We start from the raw sequence: 17,358 nt of genomic DNA on the forward strand, positions 1-17,358 counted from the left end.
TTCTAACTAGTTAACCAGATTTTTTTATTTTATTTTTATTTTTTTTACTGTTTAAGCCCTGCAGGAACAGGACTTAAGTATCTGCTGCCACCTTTTGGACAAAGTGGCTAACACAGTGGTAGACTGAGCCTAATGCAGTTAGATTCAATGAGATGGACTGATTGAGCACTTCCCGCTGCAAATATATTTCATTAGAGACAAGGTGAGCAATACACAAAATAACGTGGAAGAAAACAGTTTTTTAGTATTATTTACAAGTTAACAAAAAGTTCTAAAGATGTTTATGGTGAGGAAAATGAAGGAATGTAAATGGGTTGTCTTGAATGTAATACTAACAAAAATAAATACGTCGTTGTACCTGCAGAAGGTTTCTTAGCTTTTTTTTAATTTGGTACATTCAATACCTATACAACTCTAAAACAAGCACAGAAACTATCTCCACTGTTTATTAAAAGCCAATGCTCCCAAAAAGCCCTGTATTTGCCTGCCTGTACTACAGTGAACCAGTGCAATAAAACCGCTGTTAGAGTGACACATCTCTTAAAAAGTAAATGAATAAATACATGTTTTAGTCTAAAACAACACATGTGCATCAGAGTAAAATTCATTGAGGCAACAGAAAAGAGGAACTTTAATTTGCATTAACTGCAGTGTAATTAAATGTGCTTTAAAATGTAATGGATTGTGTGGGGTTGAAATGGTCATCTTTCAACAATTTGAAACATTATCTCAGCATTTACATCTTCTCCTTCTGGACACTGTTTCTCAGCCTACTGTCTTGGGATACTTTTCTTTGGCCAGTCTGACAAAGTCTTCAGCACTGTCCAGAGACACCAGGCGATCCTGAGGGAGAGATGCAGGCAGATTGAAAAGAATGAATGAATAAATGATTGGATTCATATATCGCGTTTCTAGGCACTCAAAGCGCTTTACAGGGTTCCAGGTTCCATTCATTCACACACAGTCATACCGGTGGAGGAAGCGTGGCTGCAATTTCGTGCCTACGGACCCTCCGACCACCACAAACATACAGCAGTCATACACATTCACACAAGGCAAGGTGGGTGAAGCCACGGTTGCCCCCAATGAATTCACGGTTGAATGAATGAGTTTTTATTTCTGATGCAGGTGGAGAAAGAGAGAGAGACAAAAAAGATGGAGGAGATGAGGTTAGAGACAGACAAACTAAAGAGGTGCTGGAAGACAGGAACCAAAGGGATGAGAGGAGGAAAAGAAGGGCTAACTGGAGATGAGGGCATGTAAAAACATACTGTTTGATATCATATAAAAGTGATACGTTGTAAAGATCCACACTGCACATTGCTAGTCTTACCCAAAATGGAGCTTCACACATATAGCTTTTTAAGATTGGTAAATAACTGCCCTATTGTCTAGCAAGTTATAGTGGTTAAGATTGCATTTCCATAAAAAGTCTAAATGGGTCAAGCTAGCACATGTTTCCATGGATGGATGGAGGCAAGTTGTAAAAATATAGTTTTGTACATTTTGACAAAGCATAACATGGTGGAATAGTATGTGTGTTTGTGTGTGTGTGTGTGTGTGTGTGTGTGTGTGTGTGTGTGTGTGTGTGTGTGTGTGTGTGTGTGTGTGTGTGTGTGTGTGTGTGTGTGTGTGTGTGTGTGTGTGTGTGTGGGGTGGGTGTGCGTGTGGGTGGGTGGGTAGGTGGGTGGGTCTGTGTGTGTGTGTGTGTGTGTGTGTGTGTGCGTGCGTGTGGGTGGGTGGGTCTGTGTGTGTGTGTGAGTGTGTGTGTGTGTGCGAACCATGACACAGAGGTATCTGTTCTGGTGTGCGCTTTCTGGAGGGAACAAAGAGGTGTGGTGCAGCAGCTGTTCCAGCAGGTCTGTGGCTTTGTTGAGATGCTCTCCGTCTCTACTGAAGCGACTCTGTCTGTTCACACATAGCAAGCCCTCCACCTCACACTGGTACCCTACAGAGGGAGTGGGAAGATCACAATCACACGTCTGAACAGCACAGCAGATTATTAAGCAAAAAAATTCAACAAACCTGAAGAGCCTCACCTAGCTGCAGCAGGATTTTCTTCCATCGAGATTTCACTTCTCGTCTGGCATAGCGTAAAGAGTGTATGTCGTAATTCAGCTTCTCCCATTCCTGGAAGAAAAAAACACAAACTGTCTAAACAGTGGTGTGAGCGGTTCTGGAGAACGCTTGTTCTCAAAATCTGTGAATATCTCCTCACGATTCGCTACGCCTGATTGGAGAAAGATGAATCAAATAAGCCACACATTCCCTGATGATATTCATCAATTGTAGACATGGGCTGGGAGCAATACACCTGTATCATTCTCAGTAGTAAATGTAGTTTGTTTCATGAAATTGTCTGGTGCGATAGACCCCTTTTCAGAGGCATTCATGACACAGTAATGAAAATCCCAGTCATAAACTATAAAATTATTAATGGCTGAACTTCATTTGGGTGCTTCGATTTCAGCGTCCTATTGCGCGTGCTGGCTCACTGTCATGGTTTACAAGAACACTTATACATAAGAAAGACATTGCAAGTGTAATTGGTAGCACTGACTTGCTTTCCTAGTATGACAAGTCAAAAGTTCTACTGTGAAAAATGCCTTTGAAGGGATTTAAAACTGAAAAACTGAAGCCAACGTGCACATTCTACTTTACTTAATGGGCTGGGGTGTCCCTTGTGCCGGATTTTCTTTTAATGTGACATTCCCATTCTCTGTTTGTTTGGCCCGAATATAAAAAAAAACACTCTATCACGACATGATTGGAACGATTCAGCCAATAATTCTCTTTGAATGGCCAGCCAGACTGTTGGCCTACATCCCCAATAAGGAATTCATTAACACAATGTGCCCACTGTGTCCTGCAGCCTGCTTTTCTCAACACAAAGTCTGACGGTCACATGTTCACCAAACTCAACAACTCAAACTGTGCTCAGAGATTGCGGACACTCAGCCCTTCTGTGGAGCTAAAAATCCTGATATATTGATGAGAGAGCCTCTGAGTTATGGTCCCAATATGTTCCTTCTATAGAAAAATAAATGGACTAAGGCTCATGAATGATTTAAAAATAAACCTGCTTGAGCCAATAATAATAATAATAATAATAATAATAATAATAATAATAATAATAATAATAATAATAATAATAATAATAATAATAATAATAATAATAATAACATCTAGTTTTCTAACTGTGGGTGCAGCAATGTAGGCTGGAGTCGGCTGGAGTTAATTTTCCTGTGGCATTCTTGCAAAACACTGCAACACTCTTACTCTCACAAAATCAATGATAATGAGTCGCTTGCTTATGTCCAAACATAGCGAAATACTAAGTATATCCACTTACTGTAAATGATATGTATTTTTTCACACACACACACACACACACACACACACACACACACACACACACACACACACACACACACACACACACACACACACACACACACACACACACACACACACACACACACACACACACACTCTCTCACACACACACACACACAGTGTCTCTATTTCTAACCCATTCTAACTTTATTAAACTATCTACAGTAAGTTTCTGTGTGAGAATACAGGGTCACTGATTGAGTAAGTGAATAAAGAATCATGCATACTCTTTCATTGCAGTGTGTGTGTGTGTGTGTGTGTGTGTGTGTGTGTGTGTGTGTGTGTGTGTGTGTGTCAGCTTCCTTTTAGAATGAGGAAACAGGATATTGGTCAGCGCATTGTAAATGATAAATCCTCTGTTTGCCATGAACAGTTGTAGCTACATGAATTTTCAAAATAAATTATTTCAAAATCTAGTTCAAGCTCATTTACTGATGCAAGTCAACATGAAACTGAGTCAAAGGCCTCTTTGAGAGCTACCTGTGTATGTCTTCTCCCCTTATTAGATCACTCCAATAGAGGGCTGCAGGGGAACACATAATAAAGAGACTGCAATACCCAATTACTGTAATCTCTCCTGGTACTAGAACAAATGTGGATGTTCTAAAATCCTCCAAAGCCATGAAGAAGTTCAACAGTTCATCTTTGTCTTGTCCAAAGCCACAAGGACCTTCACACTCATGGCATTGCCATTGAAAAGTGTGTTGTCAATATATTATACAATCAAATCAAAAATGGATAGGGAGGGAGTGTTTTTATACTATCACTAAGGAGTTACTTTAACGTTCTACCTTATATTCACACTTTTCATGCAGCTGTTACTTCCAGAAACTGTATTATCCCAAAATGGATGAGAAGCTTGCACTGCCAGAACCTTGGATGGTAAAATCCCAATTCAAGTACTATATGCATGTTTATGCACTCTCACATTGCATTTGCTCTACATGTCATCTGCGACAATACCACTCTTCTTCTCACCTCTGTAGCCTTATCAGCCTGGTCTCTCATGTTGATGAAAGCCTGTAACTCTCTGTCCGATCCTCGAGTGATGCCAGAGTCAGTGGCTCTTGTGTTTGTGATGGCGCACGGTGCCACGGTGCTCCTTGACTGGCTCGACTGGTTGTTCCATGGGTTATTTCTAGAAGGCTGTGGCCCAAAAAGGCTCTCCTCTTCTGCATCGCTCTCGCTGGACTCACTGGATAACAGCTGTGGTTGTCTGGAAGCTTTGCTGGGGCGCATACTGGGAGAGAAGAAGACAGAAGAGAGAAAACAGTAACTGGTTTAAAAGCAGGATTTGGTGATTAAGTTGACATTGATTGTAGTAGATTCAAATAAATGAAAATTAAAGGCAGAACTTTTGGATTTGCTTATAAGTGTTTGTCTCACCGCAGAATGGCGCTCTTTTCTTCCCTGCTGTGTTTCAGATAGTAGCAGCATAGCTTGGCACCCATTGACCCTTTCCAAAAGCTCTCCACAATCAAAAGTGTGTCCTTCCCTGATAAAAAATTATCGCACCTCCTCCAACAGGTTTTCCTCCACAATCTTCTGGCAAATCTAAATATCTCCGAAATTAAATGTCTAAAGGCCAAAAAACTCCAGGGAATCTCTGAACTTGTTATGTCCGACTCCGTCTCCCTTTCTCTGTGCCTACCCTGGTCTGAACGAGAGCCGTCTGTCAATTACATTACCCACGTGAGTCCAAACAGGGGAGAGCAGCAGCAACAACAACAACAACAACAGCACACACACACACACACACACACACACACACACACACACACACACACACACACACACACACACACACACACACACACACACACACACACACACACACACACAGTTCAGGGATGAATGGCACGTTTATTCAGCAGCTCCTGATGGTGCAGAATGCTTTCTAGCTCTCTCCCTGCAAAACCCAGGCACACTGCACAAGCTGTAGTTCAAATCTGGATGTGCACTATCATGTGCCTTTTGTGATTGGAGCTACTGTGCTTGACTTTTTCATATAAATGAATGTCGGTCACATTCAAGCCATCGCCAAATGAGTTGGCGTTTGCAAAGTTGATTAAGCCTATCAGCTCCACAAAACTCTCTCTATATTTCTCAGAATGGACGCGTTTACAAACTGGTGTGACGCTGGCGCAGGAACTCAAAAAGTGCTCAAGAAATGTTTCAGTTGTTGATTCTACTGCTGAGAAAAAACCTGGACGTACAGCAGAAGGAATAAAATCGCTGCGTGATCGCGGAAAGCTTACCTCATGTAGATGCGATGACAGTGATTTTGTAATTGCATGGGGGGCAACAGAAGTTACACACTATAGCTTTAAGTTTAGCAGAGGGTTAGGGTTAACACAAGAGAACAGTATGCCTATTGCCTTGTGATGTTCAGCAGTTGTATAATTGTAGTGACTCTTCATAAAGGTTAATACATAACTGATTTACAGTTCTCTCACACACAATCCCTCAGAGCTGACAGGTATTGGCCTCGACTCTGCCTGTAAAAAAAACTAAATACAGCTTCTCTTTCGTCAACTTAATGACAAGATAATTTCGGTCCAAGGTCACTCAGCAGGAAAAAAGTTACCACCATTACTGGAAGTGACTGTTAGTTGGTGCTGCACGAGCAGGTAAAGCAGGGCGAAGACAGTGCAACAGGCAAATGGAAAACATGAGACTTAAATGTTGGATACTAGGTTTGATCCTACTGATTTCAAGCAGTGCGTCAGAGACTTCTAACGGGTGAGTTGTGTTGTGTTGATTTAAAGAAAGCGCTGTCTATTAATTGTCAAATAAGCACATTTTGTCTGAGCAAATCTCACTTTACTTTGTAAACACATACATTCAGAAACAAAAGCTGATGTGCCTGGATATTTTACTTTCATATCAACTTTGTGATATGAAGGTATTAATGGCATACATATGGTAATGTTTGTGAGAATATATTTGTTTGGCCACTGTATATATTCACAACAGACGATCATTTCTTCGAGAGCGTTGCATGCCCTTACGTCTAACTCAAACCTCAGTAAACTAGCTGTAAAATACACTCAATGGTGACATATTTGGAACATTTGTTTTTCTAATAATGAAATTAAACATGTATAGCTAATCCTATTATAATTTTTGAATTCATAGTTTAATGGAGGATGTGGATGCAACACAGAGTTATAACTACACCAAATATCACCCCATGGATGAGGTAAGAGTGTATTTTCTATAATAATGTTTCCAAGGCGGACTTTCTCTAGTGTTATTATGAGTTAGTGCTCTGTCTCCTTTGTAGTTACAGCCAGGAAGAAGTCAGTGGGTTGTGTCTGTTTATCAGCAACACATGTAGAAGGGTGCAGTGTTTACCAGAGCCCTGGATCCCCACACATGATATTTTACTTAAGAAAACGTTCTGTTTTGAATGGTCTCACACCCATTTTTCTTTCTTTTGATTTGCACTTTAGTGGTTACAAATTACAGGCAGACTTTATCAAAATGGGTAACACTTTACATTAAGGTACACAACATTGTAGTACCTACTACATAGATATATGTTACCTACCACATACGTTTTTTTTGGTGCTACCTAACACATACGTTGTTTTTGTGTTACCTACTACATAGGTTTTTTTGTGTTACCTACTACATACTGTATGTAGTGGATAACACAAAAAAAACCTATGTAGTAGGTAACACATGTCTATGTAGTAGGTACTACAATTTTGTGTACCTTATTGTAAAGTGTTTCCTCAAAATGTAATATCAATCTGATTAAAATTGCAATAAAGATTTACAGGTGGATGGAAGATGTGGAGCGAGGTAACCCGGAGCTGGTCTCCTCTGCTGTCTACGGACGCACATATGAGGGAAGAAATATCACACTTCTAAAGGTATTCAGAGCATTTGCTGATGAGCTTTAGGTGGTAGAAATGTGTCCACTATCTTTCTAAATATTGCACATAATAAATAATAATTCCCTTTTGATGGAAACAATCCATGAAAAAATTTCATTTAGGTTATAGGGGAGAACGGGGGAATGTGTGACATCGGGTAATGTGAGACACCCCCTGTTTCTAGGCAATGGAACACATTTTTGGTCATGTGAGATATATGTTTTCAAGCCCCTCTCATTTCCCCTTGGTCATGAAAGAGAGGACCACATGGTGATGTTGTAAGCATGTTTTTTTCACAAAAATGTATTTTTTGCATGTAAAAGTACATTTTCTTGTTGTCAACTTAATCGATTGTTGTGCCAAATCAAATTGATTCAGCTGGAAAAACTTCTATCATACATGTTGATGAACTACGAACATATGAAACCATGTGAAAATGCTAATGGCGCTTTTCCACCGCAAATGTAGCTCGACTCGACTCAACTCGACTCAGTTTAACTTGGTTTGGTAGCAGCACGGGTCGTTTTCCACCGAAAATAGTACCTCCTGAACGTGGGCGGGGTTGTCGTAAGGGGCTGAAAGCCAACTCCGGAGTCAAGTAGCAAAGCAGAAATTACGAGCAGTTGTTGCACTATTAACTGAACCAACCGCCAAAAACACGGATGAGAAATGTTTAAGAAAATACTCCCCTTGTATCTGTTTGCTAAAAGAAGTAGAATAATATTGCTACGGGCCGTTAAAAGGGAGGGTTTGTGTCCTGATGTGTGACTGCCACACAGCTGTAGGGATGCGTCACGTACATCCCTATGCACGTAAACACGGGCATGATAAAGTTGACTGTTAAGTGCTTGTTTCAGGATACGTGTTTTCAAATGCAAGCCGTGTCTCAGCCTGAATATTTTATTGAGGTAATCAGTGCAGTCCGAGGCTTGTAATGTAATCGCTCGCTATCATGTCTGTCCCAGCTTGCTGCTATAGGCTATTTAGCCTAGCTGCTATGTCTCCTCTCGTATGTTCAAAGTAACTTCCCCAACAGCCAACACAACTGGGTGAGCTTAGCGAATATATGGAGAGAAAAAAATCGGGTCTGTGATGCAAATCAAATGAAAGCGAGCCAAAGAAAGCTGCACGCGGCGAGACAAAATACACATAAAAGTCCCGAAGAGTTGTTGAGAATCAAGGGGAGAATAATCAACAGAATGAAGCCGGCAGACGGTAGTCTCTGGCCAATCAGCGGCCGGCCGTCTGCCGACGTCACCTTTTAGCTCGACTCAGCTCGCTTGGACCCTAGAGCAAGGCGATACTAAAAAAGCAGCCGCTAGCAGGTACCAGGTACCATGAAATTGCGGTGGAAACGCCAAAAATGCGAGTTGAGTCGAGTCGAGTCGAGCTGATACCATGCGGTGGAAAAGCGCCATAACTGAAGGTTTGCCTGAATTGCTGAGAGAGGTAGTTTTTTCTCAAATTGTGGCAGTGGGGTAAAGTGAGACAAATGTTGTGGGGTAAAGTGAGACAGTGTCTGTGCCCTCTTTTAATGAATCCATTATATGTGAGGTAGCAAGGAGTTTGAATAAGACAAAAGACAATGCGGGCTTGAGGTGGGGGTTGATGGTTGAAGGGGTGTCAGCAAGGGCATTGTTTGGCATGTATGTATGTATGACAGGAGAGTGACCTTTAACATCAATAGACTCTTAGTAATATGTATTTATATAATGAATGATCACAATAAAACTAATGCAGAAAAATATTAATCAAAGACTCAAAAGATGGAAAATGACAGCTGTGTCTAGTCCTGTGTTCTGAGACCCAGGCCGTTCTAGCTGGTTCTGATTGTTCTTTGCTCTGGTCCCCAGACACTAGCTGGCTCTAAGGGTCCTGTCGTCTGACCCCCAGACTGTGTTTTAATCTAACTGGTTCTATCTGTCATTTGAATGTTAATTATTGAATATGAATTATATTTTGTATTTGATCAGTTACTTTCAAGTGTTGAGAACATTGTTTTGCTTAATTGACCAAATCCCATGATTCTGTTACTAGTCCGACATTAGTTTTGGAATATTTGGTTTTCAAGCTAGCTTTCAGGATTCTAACTGTTGCAATTTTTGGTGTTATGTTAGTTTCCGAGTGGAAAAAGTAAGTGGATCAGTTTACCCCCTTGAATTCTCTGGTCTGTCTCAGTTTACCCCACAGCTGGGGTAAAGTGAGACACAAGACAACTTTTTTTAAACAATCATATTTGCACTGCCCTTTGTCTTGAATATATTCTGCTAATGCCCATTTCTAGGAAACTTCCTGAATTTATGGCAAATGTGAAATTTGAGTGATAAATCATTTTAGCTCGCTTAGAGGGGAGCAAATGTAAAAAGTGTCTCACATTACCCTGTTCTCCCCTAATACCAATGTGCTTTTATTTTATTACATATATACCTTTATTCAGTTTTGTAAATGTTGCATATCTCACCTTTAATTCACACATTGTCATGTTATGTGTCTCTAGCTGGGACTTAAAAACCCAGAGGGCAAAGAGAAGAAACTCATATGGGTGGACTGTGGTATCCATGCTCGGGAGTGGATTGCTCCTGCCTTCTGCCAGTGGTTTGTCAAAGAGGTTTGTCCACTCACGTAATTTCAAAGATGCGTGCGTTCATCCAAGCATGTAGACATTGACACATGAGCGTTTGATATGCCTCAGATTGTGCAGTCCCATAAATCCGATAAGAAGCTGGAGCGGATGCTGCAGAACATGGATGTCTATGTTACTCCTGTGCTCAATGTGGATGGATACATGTTCACCTGGGCCAACCAAAGTGTGAGTGTGTCTTTTAAGGTTTAATTATTCTATATATTCATATACATGTGCTGTATGTGGATGGCTTAATGTATTGAATGCTGTAACTTAGTGACATTTCACTGTCTTGAGGGATATGATCATGATTCCTTTAAGTCAAACATATAACTTTAATGTAACTGAATCTCATTGGCCTTTCAGAATATGTAACTAATACAATATCTGAAGTGTGTGTGTTGTTTCCACGTAGACCCGCCTGTGGAGAAAGTCTCGTTCCGCTCCTCCTCCAGGCAGTAGCTGTCATGGTGTTGACCTCAACAGAAATTTCAATGCCAACTGGGGGAGTGAGTTGCATGCGTTAAAGAATCCTAATGTGACTAGTTATCCCTTATTTGCCTTAAGGTTATCGTGAGTCAAAGCTCAAGTTAAGGTTAAACATGTCTGACTTATGATACAGATCATTTGAAAAAATTGCATATTGCACATTGTAAATATTTTTCATCACATTGCACATTTCATTTGAACGTATCTATTTTTTACTTTCTATTGTATATCTACTGTGTTATATTGCACAGAAAATTCCTTTGCACTACTTAGTATTTAGAATGTATCTTATGTAAATATTGTTTATGTTTATCTTATTTAACTATATTTTTTATAATTTATTTTATCGTTCTAACTGCACTGTGGGCCCGAGATAAACGCCATTTTGATTCTGATGTATGTCTTGCATAAATCAGAACTGACAATTAAAGACTTTGACTTTGACTTGAAAAGACAGTATCATAAACATGCACATTTCCAACAGGATGTGTAATTCTGTCATTGAAGCCCAAAGCACCCTTTGCAGCTGAATATCTTTTGATTTCAGACTTGTGTTTTGTATTGTTTCTGCCCTGTTTAGCACATAAGGAAGCCAATAAATCTGCAGGGGATCAATATCAGTGTGTCAATACTGCTGTAATTTATGCCGTTCAAACTCAATTAGTGGCCAGTGTTCGGGTGTGGAACAAAAAGTGTAAAGTCAAGGCAATTACTGCTTATAAGCAATGTTGTAAAACTAAACATCATAGGGGCAGTCCATGTGACACAGCTCAAGGCCTCTGACACTCGCAGTGTTGGTTTTCACAAACCTTCCACTATGAATTCACATTGGATAATTACTTATGACATAAGACAAACAAGCATACTTTAGACAGCGCTCTGTACAAACAGCCATTTATTGTCACTGAAAGACAAGATGTATGTGATGTGTACTTCCTCTCCTCAGTGGTGGGTGTTTCATTTGACAGCTGTGCAAACACGTACTGTGGGAAATCACAAGGATCTGAGCCGGAGGCCACAGCTGTCATGGACACTCTCGGTAACTAGCTATTTATCTATGGATTTACATAAGGAAATACATAAATTAGATGCACACAAATGACAGTGTTTCAGTTAAGTGTGTCTGAGTTGATCATAAAATGTCATTTAAACATAAAATGTATATACACATCATGATTGATAAAGGTCTCTTTTTAGAAATATTACTGGTGTATGATGCTCCACATTGAAAAACATTCACTTTGGGTTGTTGTACTTGAATAAAATTATGTTGTTATGTCACCTAGATATGAATCACTTGTTCATTCTGTGTATCTAGGTAGGCTGGCTAACCAGACTCTGTGTTTCCTCACCATCCACTCTGCCGGCCAACTTGTACTCTTGCCATATGGCCACCCCGAGATCTCTGCACCCAACTACAATGAACTGGTGAGTGAGCAGTAAGATCACTGTAGCAAATCAACAATTATACATCTAGAGAACTCAAACAACCAATTTAATTTTCCTTTACGACTTTATGAAATAATTGCAGTAGATATTGTAAGCTTATCAATAGCCCCTTTTCTACCTGATAGTACCTAGTCTTTGATAAAAAAAAGGGGTATGAGTAACTCGTTTACCCAAAATACTATTGTATAGTTCTTTTTGTGAACTATTTCAGGTTTCAGTCGGTAAGGCAGCAGCAGCAGAAATGAAGAAGGTCCATGGAATGGACTACACTGTAGGAACATCTCCACAGATCCTATGTAAGGCTCGTGTACACACTGGCCTGTGCATGTCCCGCATAGCTGTTATCAACACATGGTTTGATCATTCTCACTTTGACAAGTCACTATGATGTTTTTATCCATAGCAGCCTGAAAGGTTCAGTAAGCAGAATGGTCAGTTTAGCTAACTTCCTGTCAGTGACTGCAGTTAGCAGTCCCCTCCCTCATCCCCACATCACCACATTAATGCACTAGCCTCGTTCAACTTGGAGCCGTCTTGCTCAGACCTGCGCAACTATGACGCGCGTCTTGCTGAGCGCACAGCAAAAATGCTGTGCGCTCAGCAAGCCGAGCGCCATAATTGCGCAGGTCTTAGCAAGACGGCGACATCTCAAACGAGGCTACTTTCTTCAAGCAGCGAGTTATCTAGGATCATCTCAGATAAGTACAGTACGTGTGATAAAACATGATAAAAACCATCAAAATAGACATTGGGAAGGATTTTTACCTGCTCCGCCATTGTAGGCACATAAACATTCACCCATCTGTCGCTCTGCGCGTGCACCGGCAGTGAGACGGGTGCCGGTTTGTAGCGTTCTCTCTTCTGATTGGATATCAGTTTCAGGATCCCCGAAAAGTTTATTTGCCGATTACATGCATAGCGGGTGAGAGATCGGCTTTATGAAACGCGCACACTATCTAAGTGATCACTGTATGAATAAAGAGCGATTTAACACTTATATTAACATAAATAAATCACTTACTTCACCTTTAAGTATTCAGGGTTAATGAATGGGATCGCCTCATATACACAAGACACTGTGGATTTGTGTCATGTCTGTCGTAAGCGTTATGGCTCTATATCGCTTGAGACAAGTTTATAATTTGAAAAGATTTTGTTAAAACGAACAGACTCCAAGATACAAACACAACTGCATTGTGTTGGTATATAAATGTGTTTGGACAAAAAGATTGACTGGATGATTCAAACTAAAAAGTTGGTACGCTTGATTAAAGAGCATACGGAGGTGTGTTGAATGAAAGAGTAAGACAAAAAACAATGTAGAATGAAGAAATGCCTCATACTGATTTAACTACTCACTTAACTTCCAGATCCAAACTCAGGCTCCAGCCGCGACTGGGCCCGACTGGTTGGCATCCCGTTCTCTTATACCTTTGAGCTGAGAGACACAGGTGAGCTGATCCTCCATAGCTCTTTACTGTCCTCAGTGGAACATAATGCACAGGCCTTTTGCTTGATCATATTTTTGATCACCAGCTTCATCGGCTCCCGGTTCATTCATTACACCTTCAAAGCCATCCATAACCTTGCCCCCCCCATACCTAACAGACCTTATCCAAATTGCCACTCCCTCCCGTGCACTCCGCTCCTCCTCCTCTGTTCACCTCACTGTCCCCTCTGCCCGTCTCACCACGATGGGGAGCAGAGCCTTCAGCCGATCTGCTCCCCTGCTCTGGAATGCACTACCCCCCGACATCCACAACACTGACTCCATATCCTTGTTCAAATCCAAACTCAAAACTCACCTTTTTCAAATTTGCATACCCCTCCTGATCTTCCCTTCCCATTTCACCATATCACATTCATCCATTGCCCACTTTATTTGAACAGTTTTTAATTCAATTTATTGTACTGTACATTTCTCTGATTGTACAGTGTCCTTTAGAGTCATGAAAGACATCTTTAAATAAAATGTATTATTATATTATTATCCTGCAGGTGAGTTCAGCCACTTGCTCCCGGAGGATCAGATCCAGCCAGCCTGTGAGGAGGCCTACGTAGGAGCTCTCTCTATCATCACGTATGTTCATGACAAGGCCTTCCACAGCGGGGACCTCCCCAATGCTGCCAGCCCCACAGGGGTGCACGCCGGGGTTGCTATGACAATTCGTAGCACTATCATGGCTTTGTCTTTCACCATGTTTTGTTTGGTGTAAGACAGTGAAAACCTAAATCATAAAGTTGTTAATTTACCTATAGTTCACCTTTTCCTTATTGACAAACTGTTTACAGTTGGTAAACGTAACTATCAAAGCCTGGGGGTCTTTTATGCATATTCTTTAACAGCAAAATGATTACATAACTCATAACACATTTAGATGTTACAAAAGGTGACAGATATTAGACTGTGTTCAGAGTGATATGCTGGTAATCTTGTTCCTGCCTTTTGCAGCAGGGGGCAGTATTCCCCCATGTTTCTACAGTGCACACCTTATCACCCAGCCGGGCTTCTCACACATTGTATGACTTCATTATTTCTTTCCTTTGCTGTCATTTGATTCCATTCAATTCTAACACCAGCCTGGATCGGCCATTATAAAGACAGAAATCACACATTTTGTTTTTGCCTTTGTTCATGGTTCCTGTCCATTCCCACATTTAATTAGGACGGAGACTATTGGAAAAGTTGGGACATGGTTTGAGGTTTATTTTTCATTCTTTTTTGAAGCAAGATTTCCGTAAAAATGTTATACTTTGAACAGTAAATACATCCCTGTCTCTCATGTGGGGTTAATGCAATGTTGACTGTAAATAAGTACTAATAACCAGGCACCTGTTGGTATTGCATGTAAATTAAACATATCAGCCAATGATCATGAATATGAGTGCTTATTAGAGAAGGAACAATAATGAAATACTTTTCAACACTGCATAGACTTCATGTCCTATTTCTGCTGTCCTTTGTCGTCAACTTATCTGAAAGTTTTAATAGGCATTGGAAGCTCTAACAAGTCAATTGTGTTTCCACTGGTTTCCCTCACAATGTCCTGCCTGAGGAAGCATGTTTGATTGAATTGTACTTTAGTTGTATTGGGAGGATCACACCACACCAGAGCCAGTGGTCAACTTTTTAAAATATAGGTCGATGGTCAAGTCCTACTATTTTACCCAGTTTGCACACTCCAAAATTGAGTGGATGTTTTTGTATTGGATTTGAAGAATGGTCCTTTGATCCATGCTAATTTAGCTTGAAGAAATATTTTTCTTATTCAGGTTTCTGTTAGGAACTTTTTGTCCCCCTCAAACGTCCTCTCTCGCCCCGGTCGTTCTCTTTGAGATTTATATTTCCAAAGAGTGTCGTCCCCTGCAAGACCACCAGTTATTCACAGACAGACAGACAGACAGACACACACACACACACACACACACACAAACACACACTTATCCATTGACAATGTGACATTGACACAGTGCAGTTGAATACCATATGTGAGGGTGAGTGATGGACCACTCACCCTGATGGTTGGTCCCTAAAGGTGTGTGTGTGTGTGTGTGTGTGTGTGTGTGCGCGTGCGTGCGTGCGTGCGTGCGTGTGAGTGAGTGAGTGATTTTAACAGCAGTGGAAATAGCATTATATTCCAGCTCGCATGAAACCTCGACAGAACGGGGAGACGGGTCAAACACCAGGGGACCAAGAGAATAATAAGCAGGGACACTAACATATGAACACAAACAAACACACACACACACACTCCCACCCCCCCTCCACACACACACACACACACACACACACACAGCCCTTCAGGGAGCAAACTATTCACTGCTCCATCACTTACACCCATGAAAGATACTCATACATAACTTGGTGAGGCAGAGCAGAGCTTCCTGACACACACACTATCTCTCTCTCTCTCTCTCTCTCTCTCTCTCTCTCTCTCTCTCTCTCTCTCTCTCTCTCTCTCTCTCTCTCTCTCTCTCTCTCTCTCTCTCTCTCTCTCTCTCTCTCTCTCTCTCTCTCTCTCTCTCTCTCTCTCTCTCTCTCTCTCTCTCTCTCTCTCTCTCTCTCTCTCTCTCTCTCTCTCTCTCTCTCTCTCTCTCTCTCTCTCTCTCTCTCTCTCTCTCTCTGGGCAGGGATTCAGAGATCCAGATTGAAGGTGATTATAATTCATTGTGAAGTCTGGCTGGTTTTGCTATCACCAGCTCATCCATCTATTTGTGTGTGTGCATGTGTGGTAGAGTGCTCATCAAGGTGGAGGGAGAAACACACAGTGAATACACACATCACAACCATAGTGGAAGAGAGGAAGAAGAAATAAAGCCTGCCAATCCAGGTATAAGAGCATGAGGAATGGATGGAGGGGATAAATAGACAATACAAATGGGAAAATAATCTAGCATGACATAGCATAGTGTGGGATTCACCAAAACACAATGGATTCATTTTAAGAACAATGACACAAACCTGTTCTGCTATTGAAGGTCAGGTGAGGTAGAGAGAGACAGCAAGTTTGGACTCCCATGTGCTTGTAGAACAACATACAAACAGAGGGTAAGAGAGATGTATTGGCTTTCAGGGAGTTTACAGTATGCATGTCAGCAGGGCAGACATGGACTATAAACACTATAGTTTCATGGAGACAGAGGTCAACCTCTTTGGATGAACTTTTATATGACGTACTGTATATCTAACATAAATATAGATTGGAGCATCTTGGTAGCTGAGTGGTTAAGTGCATGCCATAGAACTTTTGACTTTTGTTGCATGTCATTCTCTCCCCCAACCCTTTTTTAAAAACGTATTCTGTATTTCTCTTTTGTCCCACCAGCAGCTCATTAAATATTATTGTGATCTTCGATGAATAGTTCCATAGACTATTTCAGTGACGGACGGTGCTCTGTCTATGTGTTTGGACAGCGATGTCAGTGGAAAAGCTGTATGTACATTGTGGCATGCTAAAGGAAACAATAGTAATATGTTTATTCAGGCTTAACTGTGTATTTTTACTGTGTATCTAAGCTAGCTGTGTATCTAAGCTCTCATACGTTTCCCCCCAGGTGGGTGCCAGGGATTCAACTTCCAGACGTTTGAGGTCAAAGAGGAGAAATCAAGTTTTGTGTTTTGAGAATATGGTGAGAACATTAGCTCTCATTTGTCGGCTCCACTTTGTTTTACATGCATACCAGAGGGAGAACAATCAGTGCCTCTCTTTTAACAACACAGAGTTGATTTCTGCAGTATGTTAGTACGTAGCACCGCTCATTTATTCAGCTAAGACTTGAAATTTTCATGGTGCTTTTCAGCTCCTTTGAAACACGTGTCTTCACATTTGCCACACACATTCAGATGATGAATAGAAGTGTGTGTGAGAGGGCTCCTCTGCCGTGGACCCATGACACATCTTTGCCTTGCACTTTTATCGCTAATCAATGCAGATGACACCATTTCTTACACTCTGTCACTGACAATCAATGGGAATTATGCCATGCTTTTTAACTGTCACCGCTAATCAATGGGGG

General features: G+C 41.0%; 2 protein-coding genes across 2 annotated transcripts; one reads left to right on the top strand and one right to left on the bottom strand.

Annotated features, from left to right (window-relative positions):
• Nucleotides 1-765: 765 nt before the first annotated feature.
• On the bottom strand, nucleotides 766-4,847 carry LOC307258434 (melanoregulin; the record flags this gene model as incomplete). Its single annotated transcript, XM_080037963.1, has 5 exons — nucleotides 766-843; nucleotides 1,782-1,948; nucleotides 2,040-2,130; nucleotides 4,375-4,636; nucleotides 4,783-4,847. 5 exons carry the CDS (start codon nucleotides 4,845-4,847, stop codon nucleotides 766-768), a joined length of 663 nt encoding a protein of 220 aa, XP_079894089.1.
• A 1,721-nt stretch (nucleotides 4,848-6,568) lies between these two features.
• Nucleotides 6,569-16,964, top strand: LOC307258435 (carboxypeptidase O-like; the record flags this gene model as incomplete). Its single annotated transcript, XM_080037964.1, has 11 exons — nucleotides 6,569-6,598; nucleotides 7,176-7,277; nucleotides 9,778-9,888; nucleotides 9,973-10,089; nucleotides 10,319-10,412; nucleotides 11,339-11,431; nucleotides 11,711-11,820; nucleotides 12,053-12,137; nucleotides 13,212-13,292; nucleotides 13,840-14,010; nucleotides 16,897-16,964. The coding sequence occupies exons 1-11, from the start codon at nucleotides 6,590-6,592 to the stop codon at nucleotides 16,962-16,964; spliced, it is 1,041 nt and encodes a 346-aa protein (XP_079894090.1). The 5' UTR covers nucleotides 6,569-6,589.
• Between the last annotated feature and the right edge of the window lie 394 nt (nucleotides 16,965-17,358).

This window comes from Ammodytes marinus, assembly GCF_949987685.1.
Source record: "Ammodytes marinus genome assembly, chromosome: 12".
NCBI lineage: Eukaryota > Metazoa > Chordata > Actinopteri > Uranoscopiformes > Ammodytidae > Ammodytes > Ammodytes marinus.